The 18,963-nt window shown below is 36.3% G+C and overlaps 2 protein-coding genes and 1 pseudogene across 3 annotated transcripts; 1 reads left to right on the forward strand and 2 right to left on the reverse strand.

Moving 5' to 3' along the window:
- Positions 1-381: 381 nt before the first annotated feature.
- On the reverse strand, positions 382-12,091 carry LOC133682418 (protein HUA2-LIKE 2). 2 transcript variants are annotated; one of them, XM_062105765.1, is made up of 12 exons: positions 11,565-12,091; positions 11,351-11,433; positions 4,281-6,431; positions 3,606-4,068; positions 2,993-3,101; positions 2,807-2,919; positions 2,537-2,724; positions 1,974-2,445; positions 1,415-1,853; positions 1,122-1,301; positions 907-957; positions 382-817 (listed from the first exon to the last, which is right to left on the reverse strand). In XM_062105765.1, the coding sequence occupies exons 1-11, from the start codon at positions 11,688-11,690 to the stop codon at positions 932-934; spliced, it is 4,350 nt and encodes a 1,449-aa protein (XP_061961749.1). In that variant the 5' UTR covers positions 11,691-12,091; the 3' UTR covers positions 382-817; positions 907-931. The 2 variants fall into 2 exon arrangements, with proteins under 2 accessions (XP_061961749.1, XP_061961748.1); XM_062105764.1 differs by having other exon boundaries at positions 382-821; positions 11,565-12,090.
- A 476-nt stretch (positions 12,092-12,567) lies between these two features.
- LOC133682970 (isoamylase 2, chloroplastic-like) lies at positions 12,568-16,175 on the forward strand (annotated as a pseudogene).
- A 234-nt stretch (positions 16,176-16,409) lies between these two features.
- Positions 16,410-18,677, reverse strand: LOC133682734 (protein PALE CRESS, chloroplastic). Its single transcript, XM_062106238.1, has 7 exons — positions 18,469-18,677; positions 18,293-18,372; positions 17,991-18,185; positions 17,810-17,896; positions 17,593-17,643; positions 17,077-17,256; positions 16,410-16,914 (listed from the first exon to the last, which is right to left on the reverse strand). The coding sequence occupies exons 1-7, from the start codon at positions 18,581-18,583 to the stop codon at positions 16,681-16,683; spliced, it is 942 nt and encodes a 313-aa protein (XP_061962222.1). The 5' UTR covers positions 18,584-18,677; the 3' UTR covers positions 16,410-16,680.
- Between the last annotated feature and the right edge of the window lie 286 nt (positions 18,678-18,963).

The raw sequence follows: 18,963 nt of genomic DNA on the forward strand, positions 1-18,963 counted from the left end.
ATCCTTTTTTTCACAAGTTTCACAAATTAATAGATCAAACTAAATATTTTTTTTTGAAATAAATATCATTAGCTTCTACTTAATTTATTAAATAGTTTTTACTTTTACATTAGACCCCACTAATTAAATTTTATATTGTAGTTTCGTTAAAATTAAAATAATTTATTTTTTGTTTATAAACACAAGATTTTTATTTATTTTAAAAGCAAAAAAATCTATCTTACATTACTTTTAACTAAACATATTTTTTAAAATCTATTTTTTAAAATCATAATTAAAAAAAAAAACCTATTTTTTTAGCCATAACCATAAAAACTACAGCAACGTCAACCATGCACCAAGGCTGAAAAATGTTTCTTGAATAACACGAACAGAGAGAAATCCCCAAAAAGTCTGATCTAATTTTCCTTGTATACCAGATAAAAAGTGACGAGTTCTAACCAATGGCCCTGGTAAATTTTTTTACAGAATTTCTCTAGAGGCCTTTTAATAAATAAATTATACCGACAATAAAAGAAAAATTGGGAATTGATACATGACAGCCTAATGTTAAGTTACAGCTTCCACGTCCCCTTCTTAATGGCTGTCATCTACTCTCTGCATTTGCTGAAAAGTTGACAGGATGTCATCTACTCTCTGCATTTGCTGAAAAGTTGACAGGATACATATATATACAACCCCATTCAGTAGGTCACACCCCAATCATCTGTTGTAAAGCCTCTTCCAGACGAAATCCGTGGGGAGAAATCAATATAGAACCAGGTAGCCTCACTCACTCTTTTGAACAAGCCGCAAAAAAGCAGATAAAAAATGGATCCTTCCTGGCAAATATAAAGCAGTGAGTAAATCAATAAGATGATAGCATTTATAAATTTGCAAAACAAAGCAGATATGATGATTACATACCAATCCCAACACTCTGATAACAATCTCATCTTGGCCGCCAAATGCTCGGAGCTGAAACAAGACACAAATTCTTATAGCCTGTACTAATATGAACTTCCATGTAGTTTTTAAAAGAAAAGGATCTTCCCATTATTAATAATTCTTATAGTGTTGGGAAAACCGTAATATTGGTTTTATTTTCAAACTTGACAAGATCTCATGAAAAATTAACGCACCTCTATTTGTCACTGGAATTGCACATTCAGGAGGAGGTCTAGAAGGCATAAAGTTTCTGTGATACATCCCCTGGGCATGAAAATCCCACTCTTGATGCGGTAATCTACTTGGTTCCTGTGGAGGGCCATCATAAGGAACAGGTGCATAGGATGCTTTGGCTTTGTCAGGATATCTTGGACCTAGGCAGAGAAAAAATAGTGGATGGCAGACAATAAGATGCAACAATTATTACCACAGTAGAGAACAAAGCTTCCATTAATCCCTGCAACCTCTCATAAAATACTAAACATACCAGGAAAGGGGGCAGGAAATCTCCAGCCATCATTAAGCTCGTATGGGCCAGGTCTCATTCTTTCATGGTTATTATAAAAGTTTCCACAATCAAAATCATGTGAATGCTGGAATCTGTTGAAGTAGGAAGGGGGTGGGATTTCTCTTCGAGACTTCACATGTTGGTTTGCCTGAACATAAGAAAACTGATTCGAGGGAGGAGGGTGTTGCGGCCTTGGAGGATATGCTTTATGATGGAAGCTAGGACCATCATTGCGATGAACATTATTTGATTGACATACAGGATAATTGCTGAAAGATCTGGTCGAGTCACAATGCTGCACCTGCATCTGATCTCTACATTCAGGTGTACGACAAAGCACTGCATTGGACAATGAAGGGTTGATTCTTGGTGGAACAGAATTCTGAGTCAAAGGTTGTCTCGAGTCATCTTGCAAATCCTGCAAATTTGATCTGAATCAGAAATGAAAGCGGAGCCTAATACATTCCACCTTCTATATATTAATACTGACAGTTGAACTAATATGTGAAAGAAAATGCGATCAACTATGGGCACATACATGTGAATTTGTATAAATATTTGAATCAACACCACTAGTATAAGAATCAGGCATTGCAGATGAACAGGGTGCGGCAGGAGGAGGTGGGGGAGGCGGCGGTGGTGGTGGTGATGATGGCAATGGTGGTGATGACGGCGGCACATCCTGTGGAAGAGGAGGGGCGAAGGGCTGTGGTAAGCACTGTTCAAGCTGATTGTGTGAATTACATGCAGCATCACCTCCACCAATGCCACTGGTTGAACTCATTTCAGCCTCACAAGAGGGGGCCACATCCTCCATTTCAAGCTCACCATCAACATCTTCCAAGATATGTGTATGCTTCTCTACTGCAGGAGTAAACTCCTGATATTCAGGAGCTTCAGCATAATGTTCTGGGGTGACAGCCTCAAACCCTCCATCAGAATCACTTCCGTCATCTTCATCCTTAAGCATGCGGGGCATACAAAATCCCGGAAGCTGGAAACTTGAATTGCTGAGGCAACAAGAACCATCTCAATATAAAACAGGTGTACAGATTTTGGGAACTACTCTACAAGCAAAAGATACATTAGCAGGACTCAAACCTTCCGTATTCATCCACAAGCATACCCTCCATGTCTCTAACAGGATCATCTAAAGCTCTTTCTGTTCTTGCTGAGCGACGAGAATATAGGCCAGCAGAAGATGAACCACCAAGTATATCAAGTTCCCAAATGTGATGGCGAATAATGGATTCAGAAAGAATCCGTCTTTCCAGCCAAAGCCTCAAAACCTATAAAATAAATATCAAAGGGTAACACATGAACGGGAAAAAAAATCAAGGACAAAATGCACTAGAAGTTTCCAAGGCTTGCCTTCAAACACTGTCTCCGATTTTCTTGTGCAAAACTTCCAGGAGGAGCAGCAGCTGAAAGTAGGCGTGGCAGTACAGTTTGAATAGCCGATGGATATATACCACCAACATCACCTGAAAATGGAACTGGAGATCAACATCACATATACCACAAAGACATACAACTTAAAAATAACAAGCACTTCACCTTTTAAACCTCGAGAGCACTGGGCAATGGAATCCACAAGAAAGAATAAATCCACCCTTTTATGTAAATTTGACTCACTTTCCAAACTACGAGCAAGAATCTCCACCACCTAAGTTTTTGAGTAGTATTATATCAAAAGATCATCAGAAAACTGGATCACATGTTTACACTTCCATTTCAACTAAATTGTCATGAAAAAAGATACAAATAAACTTCATGGAGCCTCATCTCCAATGAAAATGAGTGAACATTCGGATTCTAACATGAACTTTGCTCAATGCAAGTGTAGAAAACGAGTAAAAATATCGTTAATGCTAACTAAATCCCTGTTAAAAAAACTCAAGTGTCAGTATATTTCATGCATATTGACTTCAGAAATGTTTGCAAAGACATACTGCTGTCCACACCTGATCTACAGACTTATTCTTGGAAGAATCAATGAAAAAGGTAAATCAGGCATCAACCCCCCACTTCACTTTTTAAGAAATCTCAAATCTACATGTATGTTAGCCAAACTAAAATTTATTTTATTTAGCTGGCATATCATAATCTCTTGACAGAATGAGCTAACAACAAAAAATCTAAATCACATGGCTAAGCATCATCATCATACCTTAGCAGATACACCAAACTTTGCACAGTCAATAGCCATGCGTGTTGCTCGACTAATGCTCTCCTTTGTCCTTGTTAATGATCCAAGTATTGCTTCAAAGGATGACAAAGCTGCGTGTGCTTCTGCACAATTATTCCATTTCCCAACTGATTTTGGTCTTTGAGGCACTGCTGACTCAATTTTATCTTCATCAGAAACCGAAGTGCTCACAATTTTCTTTGGGTGTGAAAGGGAATTAGGACTAGAAGACCCACTGTTTTGAATAAAATTAACACTTTCTGAAGTAGACACGTGGACTGAGGCATTAGGAGTAAATATTTGTGCAGGACATTCTACTCTATCAGCTGGAGGCAGACTTGACTGGGCCAAGTCATCCTTGTCATCCAAATGATATTCGGAAAAAGAAACATGACTAGCTTCCTTCTGTCGCTGGTCACAGTTTACATCTTTTGCCAACTCACATCTAAGACAAAAATTACGAAACTTAAGCACAAAAATGATGAATTGAAAACAAAATAAATGACAAGGAACAGTGATGGAATCTCATGCCTTAACACCAGGGATAAAGAACTTTTTTCGATAGAGGGTAAAAAATGCCTAGTTCTTACTGAAATTGTAACAGGTAAAAGCATACCAACACAGACAGCACAGAACCAAAAGGAAAATAACACTTACATGCCATTAGCTTGGCTGTCAGAATCAATTTGAGGCCTAACAGTCTCAGAATCCTCATAGCCAACTTCCTCTGCAGTGAATCGAAGGAGATTTGCACCACTTTGAGGGGAAACTTTAGCTGCGTCATCAGCCTGAGAGATAATATTTGGACTCATCCCAGAATCTTTGGAAGTACGAAGTTCTTTATTAGCATTTCCATCCCCAAAGTCTTTTAATTCAGTGTCATCAGAATTGCCTTCATCTTTTGGAAGCAACAACTGACCTAATGAACCATGACAGGATAGCAGACTGGCTTGTCTTCTATCAAGATTAGGCATCAAATGCAATGGAGATTGGGCTTGAGTAGAAATACAAGTATTGCCAGTTTCAAAACATAATCCACTGAGATCTTTGTCAGCACCTTGGTCTGTAGCCTCTGGAAAGACCTCTTTGCAAAGCCCTGGACCCTTGATGCTTCCAGGTTCATTGCAAATTTTGACATCCAATGACGATTTATTGGATTCCTCTAAAATTTTCTTGGAGCCAGATGAGAATGAAGAAACCATGTTGCCAGGAGAGTCTACGATCTGCTCTTCTGAATCACTGTTTTCTTTACTTACAGTCACCATATCAGAAGCACTCCTTATTGAAGAAATGGAACTACCCATGATAACTGTTTTCACGGTTGATGTTTCAATAAAAGCTTGACCTTCAGTAGCATTCGCTGACATGGCTTCCAAAGCACGATGAAGACGTTTAGATGGAGGTAAAGCAGATTCACTGTCAGCAGAACTGCAAAAGGATTGGATTTCCTTAACTCTCAAAAGCTGGGACTTATCTGCTTGAATTGGAGTGCAATTCTTTGAGGGTGAGACATTACTAAAAATCCCCCTCACCGCCAACGAATCTCTATGAGCAACAATATCACTGTTGCAATTTGAGGAGGAGCTAATCGGCTCCAATGTATTAACTCCAGCTTCAAGAGATGTTCTTTCTTCAGGTTGAAAAAAGCTATTGTCTTCCTCCATTGCATTGAAGGCAACTTCATTTGGTCTTCGTTCTTCAGCTAGCGTAAAATTATTGTGTTCCTCCTCCAAAGATGATTGTTTGCCCATTCTAACTCTAGCTCGTTTCACTAGTGGCAAGTGCTCATCTCCATCGTCTTTAATTTGAGTTATATTCAAATTTTTACATGCAAATTGGGAATTTTGGTTATTATCATGCAATCCTACATCCACATCTGCCTCTGTTTCCAGTCTGACTGTTGGCTCAGCCACTTCATCAGTTGCTCGCTTTCTGTTTTGTTTCCTTTTCTTTCTTATAACAACATTCTTTATTTGGAAATCAAGCCCTCTGCTCAACTCAATATCTCCCTCCAAACATTGAACAGCAGTTTCAGAGGTCTCGAGTCTAGAACCACTATCCAGAGTGCTACCTTCATTCAAGCTAAGGGAATCAGAGTCAGCTGTGATAATTTCAGAACCATTATCTTCGATGCTGACATTAGAAACAAAAGCAGATGAATCTGCATTGTCACACTCAGAATCATCTGGTGATTTCTTGATTTGCCTAGTGCTTCGCAAAGATCTGTCCTGGATACAATCAATTGACATATCTCCTGAACTCTTATTACCATCATCTGGTGGCATCATGAAGTTTTGAAATCTACTGGACTCCAACCGGGAAGAGCTTCTAGACCTTTCAATTGAAGGTGCTTTTTCCTGCATGATACGTTTCCTAGATCGTAAACTTCCAGATCTTTTCCTTGAAGTGTAGGTGGTGATTATAGGCTTTTCTCTAATCACCACATTATCAGGAGGTTGCTCCAATATCACATCTTTGTGATGCAAAGAACCAATTTTTGCTTCAGCAGAAGCATCATCAATTTGAAGACTCAGATCATTTCTACCTGTAATAGTTGCTTCTGAAGTTTCTCTTTGATCCTTCACCTCAAAGTGATTTGAAGACTCTAATGAATTCCCACCATTTGCATGAGTAGGGCCATCGTCGGAGCTCAAAACAACTCGATCCTGTTTCTTTAACTTCTCATAACTATCAATGATCTCTTGCACTGCACGAACAAAATCTGCACCCCTCCCCTGGCGTTTCATCAACAGTGTTTGTTTCTTCTCTTCAGTAAATGGTTCAACATCAGCAGGGTTGCAGAAGGCTCTGTATTAACAACATATTCATCCAAACAAAACAGTCTTAATTAACTGCATTCTAAAAAAGCTCTTAAGAACAGCATTCGGGGGGAGAAATAACACATTTAGCTAAAATCAGCCCAAACAAGAAGAATATCACAAAGGAAAGATACAACCTCAAAGATCAAAAAAATGACATCCATAAATTAGTATTTCAAGTACAAGAAGGAAGTTAGACAAGCACAATGCAATATTGTATGGCACAAAACCTAAATGCTGATATGTTAACAAATTCATAGGCATATATACAATCTACACAATCATGTATTTAGATTTGGATGCAAGGTGATGCAGTCAAAGATAGAGAAGTTCAGAAATTAATGTTATTCAATCTGTGATTGCGTATATTTTGATATATCCTGTAAAGCTACTATATTTGGGAATCTTAGTTTCTTTAGGAGCAAGGATGTTAATATGGATTTTTTATTCATGCTTGTTTTATTTTGCCTATTTAGTTTAAGACAGCTAAGGATTTGGTGCCTGTAAAAGGAGCACCTACCTATGTAACCATGGGAATTTTAATAATGGAACAATTCCACCCAAAAAGTATCCTTGATCAATCCCAATTCCACATAAATCAAACCCGGAATTCACCTCTAAAATCCCTAATTCTCCAAACCCCAGCACACCCAAAATCCTTCGTAGGATAATCTAAATATGCCCTACATCACAAAGGCTCTTACCCTGCAAGAACAGCAAATCCAGAAAGAAATGATAACGTTACTATTGACTTTCTGTTTATTTCTCCTGCTTACTTTTAACCACAGGATAAGAAAAGGAAATTTTAAAAAGTTACCCAACTTATACCTAGATATTCAAGACACTATTTTGTACAGGTAAAAATAAACTTTCCAATAATTTGTTTCTCCACCATCCAATGTGCTTCGAATTCCAAAGGAATACCTCTTTTCTGATTAAAAATGAACGCAGCATAGAACATGTAAAAAAAAAGAAACTGGATGCAGACAGACTATTGAGAGACATACCATCTGAAACCTCGCAAAGCAAAAGGAAAGAAAAAAGAGAGACCATTTAGACAAGAATTGTGAGATCTGCAATTATACATTATTGAACATTTAGAAACCAAATAGCCATAGAATCACTTTACTGATAACTGCTAAGCCATCATTAAAAATTCTATCAATTGTCTCTTGTCAAAATCAATTAGAAATGATAGGCTTGGAACAAGCTAAAAGAGAGAAGAAAGACCATTTAAACAAGGATTACAACATACAGAATTATGCATTCTCAAAGTTGGAAACTAAACAGGGGATAACTGCAAAATCCCCATTGAAAGCCTACCTTCTAAGGATTGTCTCCAAGAACATTGATTAGACTAGGAAGCACCCAAAAAGAAACTAGAGAAATCAAAGGATAATAACCAACAGCAGATGACTGAGAGAAAATATGACCCAAAATATCCCAATAGACAGAGTATCAAGCTCAACAATCCTTAACAATGGAATCAACCGATATGCAGTTCATATCCCTACTCATAACCCTACAGGTGAACCACATTTTCCATTGGGGAAATGGCTCCAAAACTGCTGGACTTCAATGCAGCCAAACATGAGGATGTTCATAACAACTGTATTTTGAAGGAGCTAAGACAGTCTCATTAAGAGTAGAAAACTAACAAGAAAGGGTAGAAGCATTTCAAGCTTGATTTATGTCTAATGTTGAAAGTGGTATGAAATAAAAAAAAAAAATGTTAAAGACAGCTATCCCGTTCTCTTTGGCATCATCTCTGCATCATAATTCACCAGTGCAAGCAAGATTGGGAGATGGAATCTTTCGCTACTCTCTTGACATTGTTCATCATGCAATTTTAATGATGATGGCGAGAATCAAGCTCTTAAAAAGCCATCTAGAAGGGGATGTTTTGTGATAGATTTTTATATAAGATGCTTATAAGAGCAGAACTGGAGGCTATTTATACCAACATGAAGGTTCAAAAGATGGCCATACCCTCTGATATTACTTTCTTTTTTAGGGAAAGAATTTGACAATTAATAATCTCTACAAATGGATATCAATAGATGTTTCTTAGTCAAAAAGTAGTTAAATCAGTTTGCCACATGCTTTTGCATTACAATTAAACTAGAGCTGCGTGAACATATCTTTTCAATTTTGAGGATTTGTAGGGTAGTACAGAGATCAATTGAAAGAGACTTGTTTCCTCAATACGTATAACTATTTTTCAATGGATGGGAGTTGCATGTCTATGATTTTGAAGTGGCCAACAAAAATATTAGCATTTGTGCATTTCCATTTATTTTACGAGTCAAGGTTGTTTCTGGAATCAGCATGAAATTAGCTGGGACAAGGATTCTATTTTACATGTAAATTTCTTACTTGTTATTAGTCCTTAACCAAGTAGCTTTTTTTTCCTTCATCTTTTTCCTTGTTACATGGGAATAGCTGTGGTTTGTGGAATTAGGAGACTGAGTTCCCATTAAACAAGGATACTAAGAATTTTAGTGCTACATACAGTGATCTAGTCTTTTAATGTGCCAATATTTTTCAAATAATTTTCCAGCAATCAATTTTTTTCAGTTTTTACATTGTAACGCAATCATAGCCAAGATTCCATTGGTCCCTAGATGGGATTCCATCTCTTCCTTTATTTATACCTCTAACATTAAACCCTAAATTATGCTGACATAACTGTTCATAGACTCCAGAATTGTACCCAAATAACTCTAGCTTGTTGTTCTAAATCATAGTTGTGGTTATATCTTTATGATTTTCGTGTAGGAAGATATTTAAAGAAACTATGATGTACATTTATTACACATCATAGTTGGTTTAAAACTGAGACTCATCTTCACTAGCAAAAAGTTGTCCAACATGCCATATTATCAAGGGAAACTCTTCAAAGGTTTGAGAGTAATTTCTTTCACATCCAATTCTCTTTCGCTCCACTGCTATGAAAAAACCCCAAAGAGCAAAAGGTATACAACCCACGGATCATTTTTGCTTCTACAAAAACACCACCTATCTAAGCATGAACTTTCGATCAATTGAATTGCCACAACATAATAGAAACCCCGAGTAGAATAAACCATCCACCTTAAGCTTCTAGTCCATTAACAATCACAAAAGAAATTCTCCCCTATATTTTCCCGAAAACCCTTCTCCAGCATCCTTTAGTCCATAAGAAATAGCACACAAAAATGGAAATAAAACAAGGAATGAATAGGGAGGTTTCAGAGTTCACCCTTTATGAGTAAACCTCCTTTAAAGTCATATAATGCCTTTTTCCACCACACAAGCTTTCTCCCGAATTTGCTAGAACAAGTTCCACACTTTCTTGTCTTTGCATTTGGCTATCAAAGGTAGGCTCAAAAAGATAAAATTGGAAGATTCTCCATCCTACAACCCAGATGAGTCAAGAAGTTGTCATCAACTTTTCCTCTAGCAGGAACCATTCAACCAATACAAATCAATTTTGATCCCAGATACCATCTCATAGAAGAATGGATCTTTAAAGTAATGTTTCAGTAGGATCCATCCCAAAGAAGACTAAAGTACCATCAGCAAAGGACAAGATGCCAAGACAGTCTACCCATTTCTGCCTGAGCTAAAACCATCAAAAACCTTCCTTATTTCTTTAACTATCATCCTACTAAGAGCTTCAATAATCAGAAGAAAAGTGAAGATATGGCACACGTATATAAATATCTATACGCATGTATGAATATTATATATATATATATATATGAACAAGAAGCCAAACTACCACCACCATTTACATAACAGTTGCTTCGGCACAATCATTTAAATCAATTTTGCTGAAAGGATGATCCATTCATGTAAAGCAAAAGGCTGTGTTGTGGGGTTAAAGATGCTCATTCAGATATTAGAAGTTGTGGATTCACTTTCATGTAAATAAGGTTCTTATTTTTGCAATTCTTAGGTCCTCTTTTATTAGAGTTTTGTTTATCAATAAAAAGAGACAAAGGAAAACCCAAAACCATATTTGACAAATATAAGAAAAAAAGACTACCAGATAAAAGTAGTGACTGATGCAATGGCCTTTATAATTTACTCAATGGTAACGAGAAAAAAAAAAGAAAAGGAATAATTATAGGCAACATCATCCCTTTTCATATACTAACAGAGAGTTCAACTCTCCACGCAAGCTTCCAAGGAAACACTATTTGTCACTTCTGGGTTATGACAACTCAAACAAAGAGTTTATACAGGAAATCATTGTTCTTGTTCATACCAGAACCTAAAATTAATTCAACAACTACACCCAGAAAAAAACAGCTTTATCAACAATGAAACATGCTACAAAGGCCTATTGTTTGCCACATGATTTCAAATATACTAAGTCAATTCGCTCAACTGATTGCAATCTCCCTTTGGAAAAGAAAAAAATATGTACTCAAAAGTAATAGTTCCCCAATACAGAAAAAGTTAAAAGCCGTCATTGTATAAACATTATAATATGGACAAACAAGAAACACTTACAAGATAAATTTCCACATACTTTCTTATCATTGCTGACAGTCAAAACAAAATAATTCACATTAAACATTCAGGCAAGATGAAGAATATCTAACTATAAAACACAATTCTAGTTGTCCCTTTCTAAGTCTCCTTTAAATATCTAAGTACCTTGAGTCAAGAGACCAGATAAACAACTTGCTTTGTCCTACGACTCTAGTAAATGACTATAAATTACAAAAAAAAAATTGCATTGAACAAAAGATGACACTAGACTAGACCAATTATACAAGCAAAATCATATCAAATCATAAAATCAACTTCCATAAACTCGAGATGATAGATAACCCAAAAAAACGCTCATACGCAGGAGCAAAAAAAACCATCAGAAGATCATATTGCATAAGGAGTATCTGCAGTAGTTACACTCACATTTGCTGGGTTCCAAAGAAATAGACGAGTATTTTCTTCCAATCAGCTGGATTCGGATAGCCCCACTTCTCCGGCTCACTTACCTGGCATCAACAATAACCCCACTTAATAAGCAGCTAATACTTAGCTTAGGCACACAAAAAAATTTAAAAGTGGCAAACAAAGCATCGGAAAATAAAGTAACATGCAACCAAAAATAAAGAGAGAAACATACTGTGGCAGGCCAAGCAGGAAAGCCTTTGACTTTGGCAAGGACGAGATCGCCCACCTTCCATTGACGGCGAGCGGCGGCGGCAGCAGCTGCTTTTCCGGCGGCACCTTTCCTGCGACTGGGCGCCATCTCTCAAATCAAATTAGATATGCCAAAATCGGCCGCAAAAAGGACCACTCTGGCACTGTCTAGGGTTTTCAAGACACGATTTCGCCAAGTAATTAACAGGCATTGAAACACACAAACAGAAAGCGAGAAGCCGAGTTGCTGGTTTAACTCAGTGTATTTAATTTATTTAATTATGTGGAAACCCTAATTTCTTTGGATTTGGGAGTTTTTTTCTTTTTCTATTTCTCTTCTATTTCGTGTCTGTGGGGGAGAGAGGGTTTGGTGAGGAAGAGGAGCGGCTAAAGTGCGCTTCAAAAGTAGATTGTTTGCAGCTGTACTGGAGGTTTTAATTTAGAACGGGGAAAGTGGGCTAACGTGCGCTTGGTGCGGAAGGATGAGGTGTCGAGCTTAGAGTTTATTGGTCATTGGAGAGCAGAGAATAGTGTTTGCAATCTACACGTGACCTACCAATATTATTTTTTATATGTATAAAAAAAATTATTTTATTTTTATTTGCGCTATAACGTTTTTATTAACAAAAAAGATAACTACAAATTAGTCCCTAACTTAATTTATTTTTATCATTTCAATGGATAATTCATATAAATTAATGTTCCTCTCCATTTCTTTCTCTGTTTTATTTTCTAATCATGGCAGCTCTCTACCTTACTTGCAACAGCCCCATCATGCCTCTGTAACTCATGGAATCATCTACATCTGTTCAGTATGTCCGCAGAAGAAAAGAAAAAAAAGCCACGCCCACAATAGGGTTTGGGATGATGGATGTGGAGGGAGGTTCAAGAGTGTTTTCTGTGCTAGATCCAGAGTTTCTTCTCAGCCTGCTGATCAGATGTTGTTTACTTCAAGCAAGCAATAAATTACTTGACCAACAACTTAATTGGGTGCTAGTGATAATGTTAGACTGATGCTTATTTGGGGCGGCATATACACGTCTGATTCGTCGTGTTTCATGCCTTTTGATCCATCCTCTGATGCCAGGGCCACAAAGACCCCATTCATACAGGACTCTGTTCGTAGGCTTGCTATTGAGTTGGGGTTTGAGGCTACACAAACCCCCTTCTATCTATCGTTTGTGCTCAAACTCAAATCGAGTGGCGCGGAAATCAGGAACCATAGCAAGGCCAATTTTTGTGTTCCGGTTGGATTTGATCCCGGATATCCTGCTCCTCTGGGTGTTTCCTTTTCTACTGATGGTTATATGAATCTTGCTTCTTCTTCTTTTTCAGGAAATGCAGCGGGTTGCGTTCTCTGCTTGTATGATGATAGTACATCGCCAGAGCCGGCCCTAGAGCTTGATCTGTATCCATTTGTTAAACGATCAGGTGATATCTGTCTTGCCTCACCGGAGAGTGCTTGGACTTTTATGAGCTATGGTTGTCGATGCAAAGGAGCTGCTGCTGCTCTTCAGGGTGACGGAGCTAAATTCGATGCAGAACGTGTTCTTTTTGATCCATATGCTAAGATTTTCATTAATTCTGTCACAGATAATATAACTCGCCTACTGTTGAAATATCTGGAACTGTTATGCAATGCTTTGGAATGATGATATTTGTGGTAGGTTACCAAAACATATAAATGCAATAGAAATAGTACATTAAAAAAAAATAGAGTCTAAGGATACTATTAAACAATTAAACAAATTTAAAGTGGTTTACTATCCTATATTTTTTTATTTTAAAATAATTATTTCAAGATTGAGTTGTGAAAAATTATAATTAGTTCAAGTGTGCAGTTTTTAGCAATTATTGTCGAAAGATTGTTATAATTTTAAGTGCTTGCTTTTTCCTTTATGTTTAAATGTTTTTGTATTATATTGTATCATGTGTTATTTGTTGTCCAAAAAATAGGACATAGCATTTAATTTAGAAAACTTGAAATTTTTATAAATAGTAAAATATAAATTTATCCATGAATAGTATTACATATATCATTTCAGAATAATTTTAGAAATTTATTTAATTAAGTCCCTTCTTAATTTTTTTAGGTCTGGAATTATAATTTCATGGATAAATTACACTTTAATTCTCAATTTCTAAAACTTATTTACAATTAAGTCACACTTGATTAGTCATTCCATTTTAATCTCTGACCATTGATTCTTATATATGTAACTCATTATGTTTTTTAGTAAATTAACTCAAATATAAATCATAATACTAAATAAAATAGGACTAAACAAATTAATTTATTATTAATTTAATAATTAACTGATTTATATTTGGAAATCAAGTATAATGTCTAGCAATATATCATGATCCTCTAAATATTAAGAAAGTTATAAGTAGTTTGACTTAATCTTTTAATGATCAGTTTCTTAGTGTAATTATTATTTATTTATCAATAATATTTTGATTTAAATATTATAGCATAGAATGTGTCTACTTTGTTAAATTATATTTGTTCTCAATTTCATAGTTATTGATTTTTTGAATAAGATTTAAAATTCTTTTCAAATTTCATTCCTCCTTACACATGGATTTACAATCAATACTATTTGAAAACATATAAAATATTTTTTTAATTCACTTAGAATAATAAATCCTCTCATAATTACTTAAATGCTCTCATATAGATCATATTATATTTAATATATGCTTATTTGTTACTCTTAAGTAAGACAACATATAACAGGATCAAAACATAAAATTTTATATATAAGATAACTCAGTGATTTTAAGTCTAAGAATCACTTACAAAACCATCATACAAGCCTTTTCATAAACAAGTAATTGCTCCATATGAAATCTCATGCGGATTAGTTTAATATACTTGTCATTTGACAAGCAACTACATATCAGTTTTAAATATCATTTATACTTTGATTTATAAAAACAATTGCTTATTTTTATAAATAAAAAAAATATAATATATAGAAGTTTCAATAATTTTAATTAATATTTATTCTTAAATAATATTAGTCATTAACATTTAGGAGCATTGTTTTAAAATAAATTTTTTATAATTTTATTTGGAAAGTATTTTGATTTTATCAATTAAATTTTAGATTTATAAGATAATTATTAAAAACAAATAATTATTTATTAATAAATAAAATATATTTATATAAATAAAATCAATATTACTGAAAACCAACTGATTGATTAGAGTTCGCTGTAACTCGGTAATGGAAAAACTAGTTGCTTATCGGGCGAATGTGATGCGTTTACGGAAGACAGCTCTAGCCAGATTTCCAGTGATGTTGCAGGTACCTTTTCTTTTTTTTTCTTTTTTTATGGGATATTCGAACTAGTTTGTGCGCACTACGAAGATGATTTTAAACTTTAGAGTCCTCGGCACCGGGTTACTGAGTTTCAAATAGATGGGTTTGGTTTCATAAATGCCTCATCTCTGTTGAGGTCGTTTGGTGGTGAATATTTGTCTCTTCCTCTCTTGGTTGAAGCAATAGCCTTTGATCCATTGCTCTCAAAGACGAAGATCATCCCAGATTGTTGGGATCCCAGAGACCTGGAGCCAAAGGAAACCACCTTTCCTCATTGGAAGAGATGGGCTAAAATAAATGCGGAACTTTGTCAAGATGTAAGGAATTTTTTGAGGGGCGAAGGTCTTCTTAACAGTGACCTTGCAACACGGCTTTGTGGGAGTCGGGACATCTTTTCGAGTGGACAAGGCCCAGCTTTCTCTTTCAATTTTGTCACCAGGAATTTTGGAATTCCTGTTGTTGACATGGTCAGCTTCAGTGGCAGTGAGTTAGCTACAGAATTAAGCTGGAATTGTGGAGAAGAATGACCCAAAAAAACCACCATCCTTGAAAAACGACTTGAAACAAATCCGTAACTGTCTCTTTGTTTTATCCGTTTCGCTAGGTGTTCCTGTTCTTAACATGGGAGTTGAATGCGGCCAATCTTCTGGAGGTTCCAGTTCATGTGGCTTCAGAAAACCTTTTGATTGGTATGCGTTTTCAAAGGGTTTTGGTATCCAAACTACTCAGTTCACCTCATTTTTTAGTTCGTTGAGAATGAGAAGTGACCTTAAGAAGAGGAGCTTTAAGAAGGAAGAAAGTATTAACAGGCATGGAAATGACCAGAATCCACCAGGATGGGAGGATCTATCCTGCAAGTTCCTTGTCACGACATTGAAGGTTGACAAACCAGAGAACGGATTGAGCTCAGAATCTTCCCTTTTAGAGGGTGACATGTTCATTGCTTTCATTGCAGCAGGACATTCAGAGAGTGTCCCTCTACCTGAAATCCCTGAAGGGATGGCATGGCATCGCTTGGTTGATCCAGCTCTTCCATTCTCAGGGTTCTTCTCAAAGGGTGGTGAACCTGTCATTTAGCAGTCTCGTGAAATGAAATCTCACAGCTGCATACTACTTGAAGCCAACATCCATGATCGTTGAGGATCAGAGCTCGTGTGTTGTCGAGTAATTTTATATGGGATGGAAATGCGGAAAATAAGGATGTCTTTCCAACACAGCGAGTGCATACTTTTAGTTTCTTTCAATGAAAATATTATTTGTAATTCTTTTTACCTTTCGTTAAACCCCAGGCTACAACTGCATGTTCCTATAGATCCGTTTCGCACTCACCTTTTGCTTTATTTGAAAGCAGTGAAGCCAAGAAGCTAGGCGCATGCCTGGTGTTTTGCAAACTAATTCATTTTTTATTGAGAACTATAAATTTACAAGAGATTAAGAGGAAACGTAGATAATGTAGCAAGGCTCAAAATGGATATTTAAATGGAAAGATAAAGCTTCAATTTTCAGGAAGAATCCCTACCATCATGTATATTAGCTCCAAATGAATGTCTGTGTACACAAGGTTCCTTGACAAATCTTCATTTAGTACAAATATAACTATTCTTCCATTATAGTTACATCGACCTATGGATACAAGCTGTGCTTTAAGTTCTTTGATTATGGAACTCGTTATCACGTCATTGGTTTTAGAGGTAGACACAATCCAAAAGGCAGGAGGTCTCGTAGTTTTTCTTTTCCCTAAGCTTTTCAAGAAAACAACAACGTATGTGGCTACCATTTTAAACTAATGGCCAGGTCTAGCAGAGCTTCTACTTTGTGTATTGTTCTTTGCTTCTCCTGTTGCTTCAGTTTGCTTGCAACAGATTCAGGATCAAACCCTTCTACATTCTGCTCTTCACTTTGTTCTTGCCGAACCTCTTGAAGCAAAGCATCAACCTCTCTTACAAAATCTACCCTCAAGAGAATATCATCAGCTTCTAGTGGTGGTCTTACTGGCCCTGCATGCTGATGGAAAGAGAAACTGGCCATCTCAATATAATGTGTTTGAAACAGAACATCAAGTGCACTTCTAGATCGAGGAAAAAAAAAACAACATAAACGCTAGCTGTGTCTATCATAAAATATGCAAAATCTTAACCCATGAAATTTGTATGACTTGTCGTATACCTGATCAATGTCAAACCCAGGTGGAGCAAGAATGCTAAATGGGTCCTCCCGTGGAAAGGTGTCAATCATGCGTTTTCTGCATTCTTTCATCCATTCATCATCATTAAATCCATCGTGCATATTCAAAAGATCATTCAGCAGTCTCATGGCAGGAGTAGCCTCTCGTTTCAGAATCTCTGTCTAAATATCTTGTGTGATTCTTTTAGGTAAACAAGAAAGCAAGAAACTCAAAAACAGCTGAAGTTATAAGAAGGTTACAACTCCAAATCAAAAGGGAATTGGAAGTGTACTGCATTTATAGACAGAAGCAGCTGATTTACTAGGCTGCTTATTTTGCAAATTCCTCACAATGAAATCTTGCCCGTTAAGGAGCTGATTGTATAGGTGTTGATTAACCTTTAGCAATTATTTTCTGAAGTTTTCTACAGAAGTTTTTAAACCAAAAAAATCACTTGCACAATTCCACATCGGAACCAATCCCTTCAGCTATTACATGCTTAACGAAAAATTCCATACCTCAATTCTTCTGTACAAAAGATCAAGACTTCGAATAGCATCCTTTTCATCCTAGAAAAGCAGATCAATAACTTTATCAATATTGATCTCGCACACACAGGCTTATACAGCAGGCATGGAGTATGTAATTGTAACGAGCACACCATTCACCAAGGTCACTCTTTACGCAAAAAGATTATAAGCCAAAGAAATATATGTAGAATATATAACCACTCACATCGCGCCGAGCAAGATCAAGGCGATTCCATATGACCATTAGAACAAGTTCAGTGAGTTCTCCTTTCTCAGCAGCTTCCTCAATTTTCTGCATAGAATCAGATAACCAGCAGCCATCAAACATTAATTACCAACGAGAATGCTATCACTCAAAGAAATGCACAAAGACGGTCTTTAATTACCTCTTCTACTTCTTCTTCAGCTCTGATAAAGCTTGAAACCAGTTTCTTTGCTTTCTTAACATCTTCTTCAGGATACCCCTTCAACCGTATACCAATTTCACGATAGTTTTCAACCATCCTTTCTTCTTCATCATCTTCTTGTTTACGTAGTCTTTCTAACTCCTTGGTCTTTTCTCGTTGTTGGGCTTGCCATTCCTACCCAGTTAACTTTTTAATCACTAAAATTCCAACCTTTTGCGCTAATCTAATTGACCCACGTCAAGAAATTATCAAACTTGAAGGATAGAAAGGTAGGTACGTACCTCATCATAATACTCCTTCGGCATTCCGTCAAGAAGCTGCTCTTCTCCTTTTTTGGTCTTGGCTGTGCTCTTTCTCATAGCTTTTCATTGTTATTACAAAAAAGAAACCATATCAAAACTAAACCCAAAACTTGGAATCTTTAACGTGAGCAGATAATAGGAAGATCAAGACTAACCTGCGCAGCAGCTTAGGCTTCTGGGCTTGAAGTAGACAGTGCGCATATTAGCTTGAAACGGAATAGATGGCAAGAGAGGCGGCGTGCATGTTAGCGGTAACACCTTGGCCTCCATCCCTTTGTTAGAATCAGACAGACAGACAACACAGTTGGGCTCAAAAGGATAAAGTGAGACACAGATGAGTAAATTACACGGGCTCGCCGAAGTTTCTATTTTTTTTTTCCTTTTTACACTGATTTTAAAATTTTCAATCAATCCACTAAAATCTTAAACATACCAGTCCTTGCACTTTTCTATTTTGGTTATTTAGGCCCCTCTATCAACTTGCACGTGTGCATATGGGTAGGATTTTGAGTTTACAATCAAGTGTAAAATTAAAAATTTGGATCGCACAGGTAATTTATCTAAAATCAAACAGATTTTGCTGATATATTTTCTTTTCAGATTGTCTCCCAATTTTCCTTATATTTTGACTAACCACTAGCTTACACTCT

This window comes from Populus nigra, chromosome 2 (genome assembly GCF_951802175.1).
Source record: "Populus nigra chromosome 2, ddPopNigr1.1, whole genome shotgun sequence".
In the NCBI taxonomy this organism is placed as follows: Eukaryota; Viridiplantae; Streptophyta; class Magnoliopsida; order Malpighiales; family Salicaceae; genus Populus; species Populus nigra.

Excerpts from the sequence above, each read along its gene's own strand:
- LOC133682734 (XM_062106238.1), bottom strand. The coding sequence starts at position 18,583 with ATGGAGGCCAAGGTGTTACCGCTAACATGCACGCCGCCTCTCTTGCCA. Across the intron at positions 17,644-17,809 it reads TTGATCTTGCTCGGCGCGAT|GATGAAAAGGATGCTATTCG; the intron begins GTGAGTGGTTAT and ends CTGCTTTTCTAG. Across the intron at positions 17,257-17,592 it reads TTTTGTACAGAAGAATTGAG|ACAGAGATTCTGAAACGAGA; the intron begins GTATGGAATTTT and ends CAAGATATTTAG.
- LOC133682418 (XM_062105765.1), bottom strand. The coding sequence starts at position 11,690 with ATGGCGCCCAGTCGCAGGAAAGGTGCCGCCGGAAAAGCAGCTGCTGCC. Across the intron at positions 11,434-11,564 it reads TTCCTGCTTGGCCTGCCACA|GTAAGTGAGCCGGAGAAGTG; the intron begins GTATGTTTCTCT and ends TGTTGATGCCAG. Across the intron at positions 2,446-2,536 it reads CTTGTGGATGAATACGGAAG|CAATTCAAGTTTCCAGCTTC; the intron begins GTTTGAGTCCTG and ends TTGTTGCCTCAG.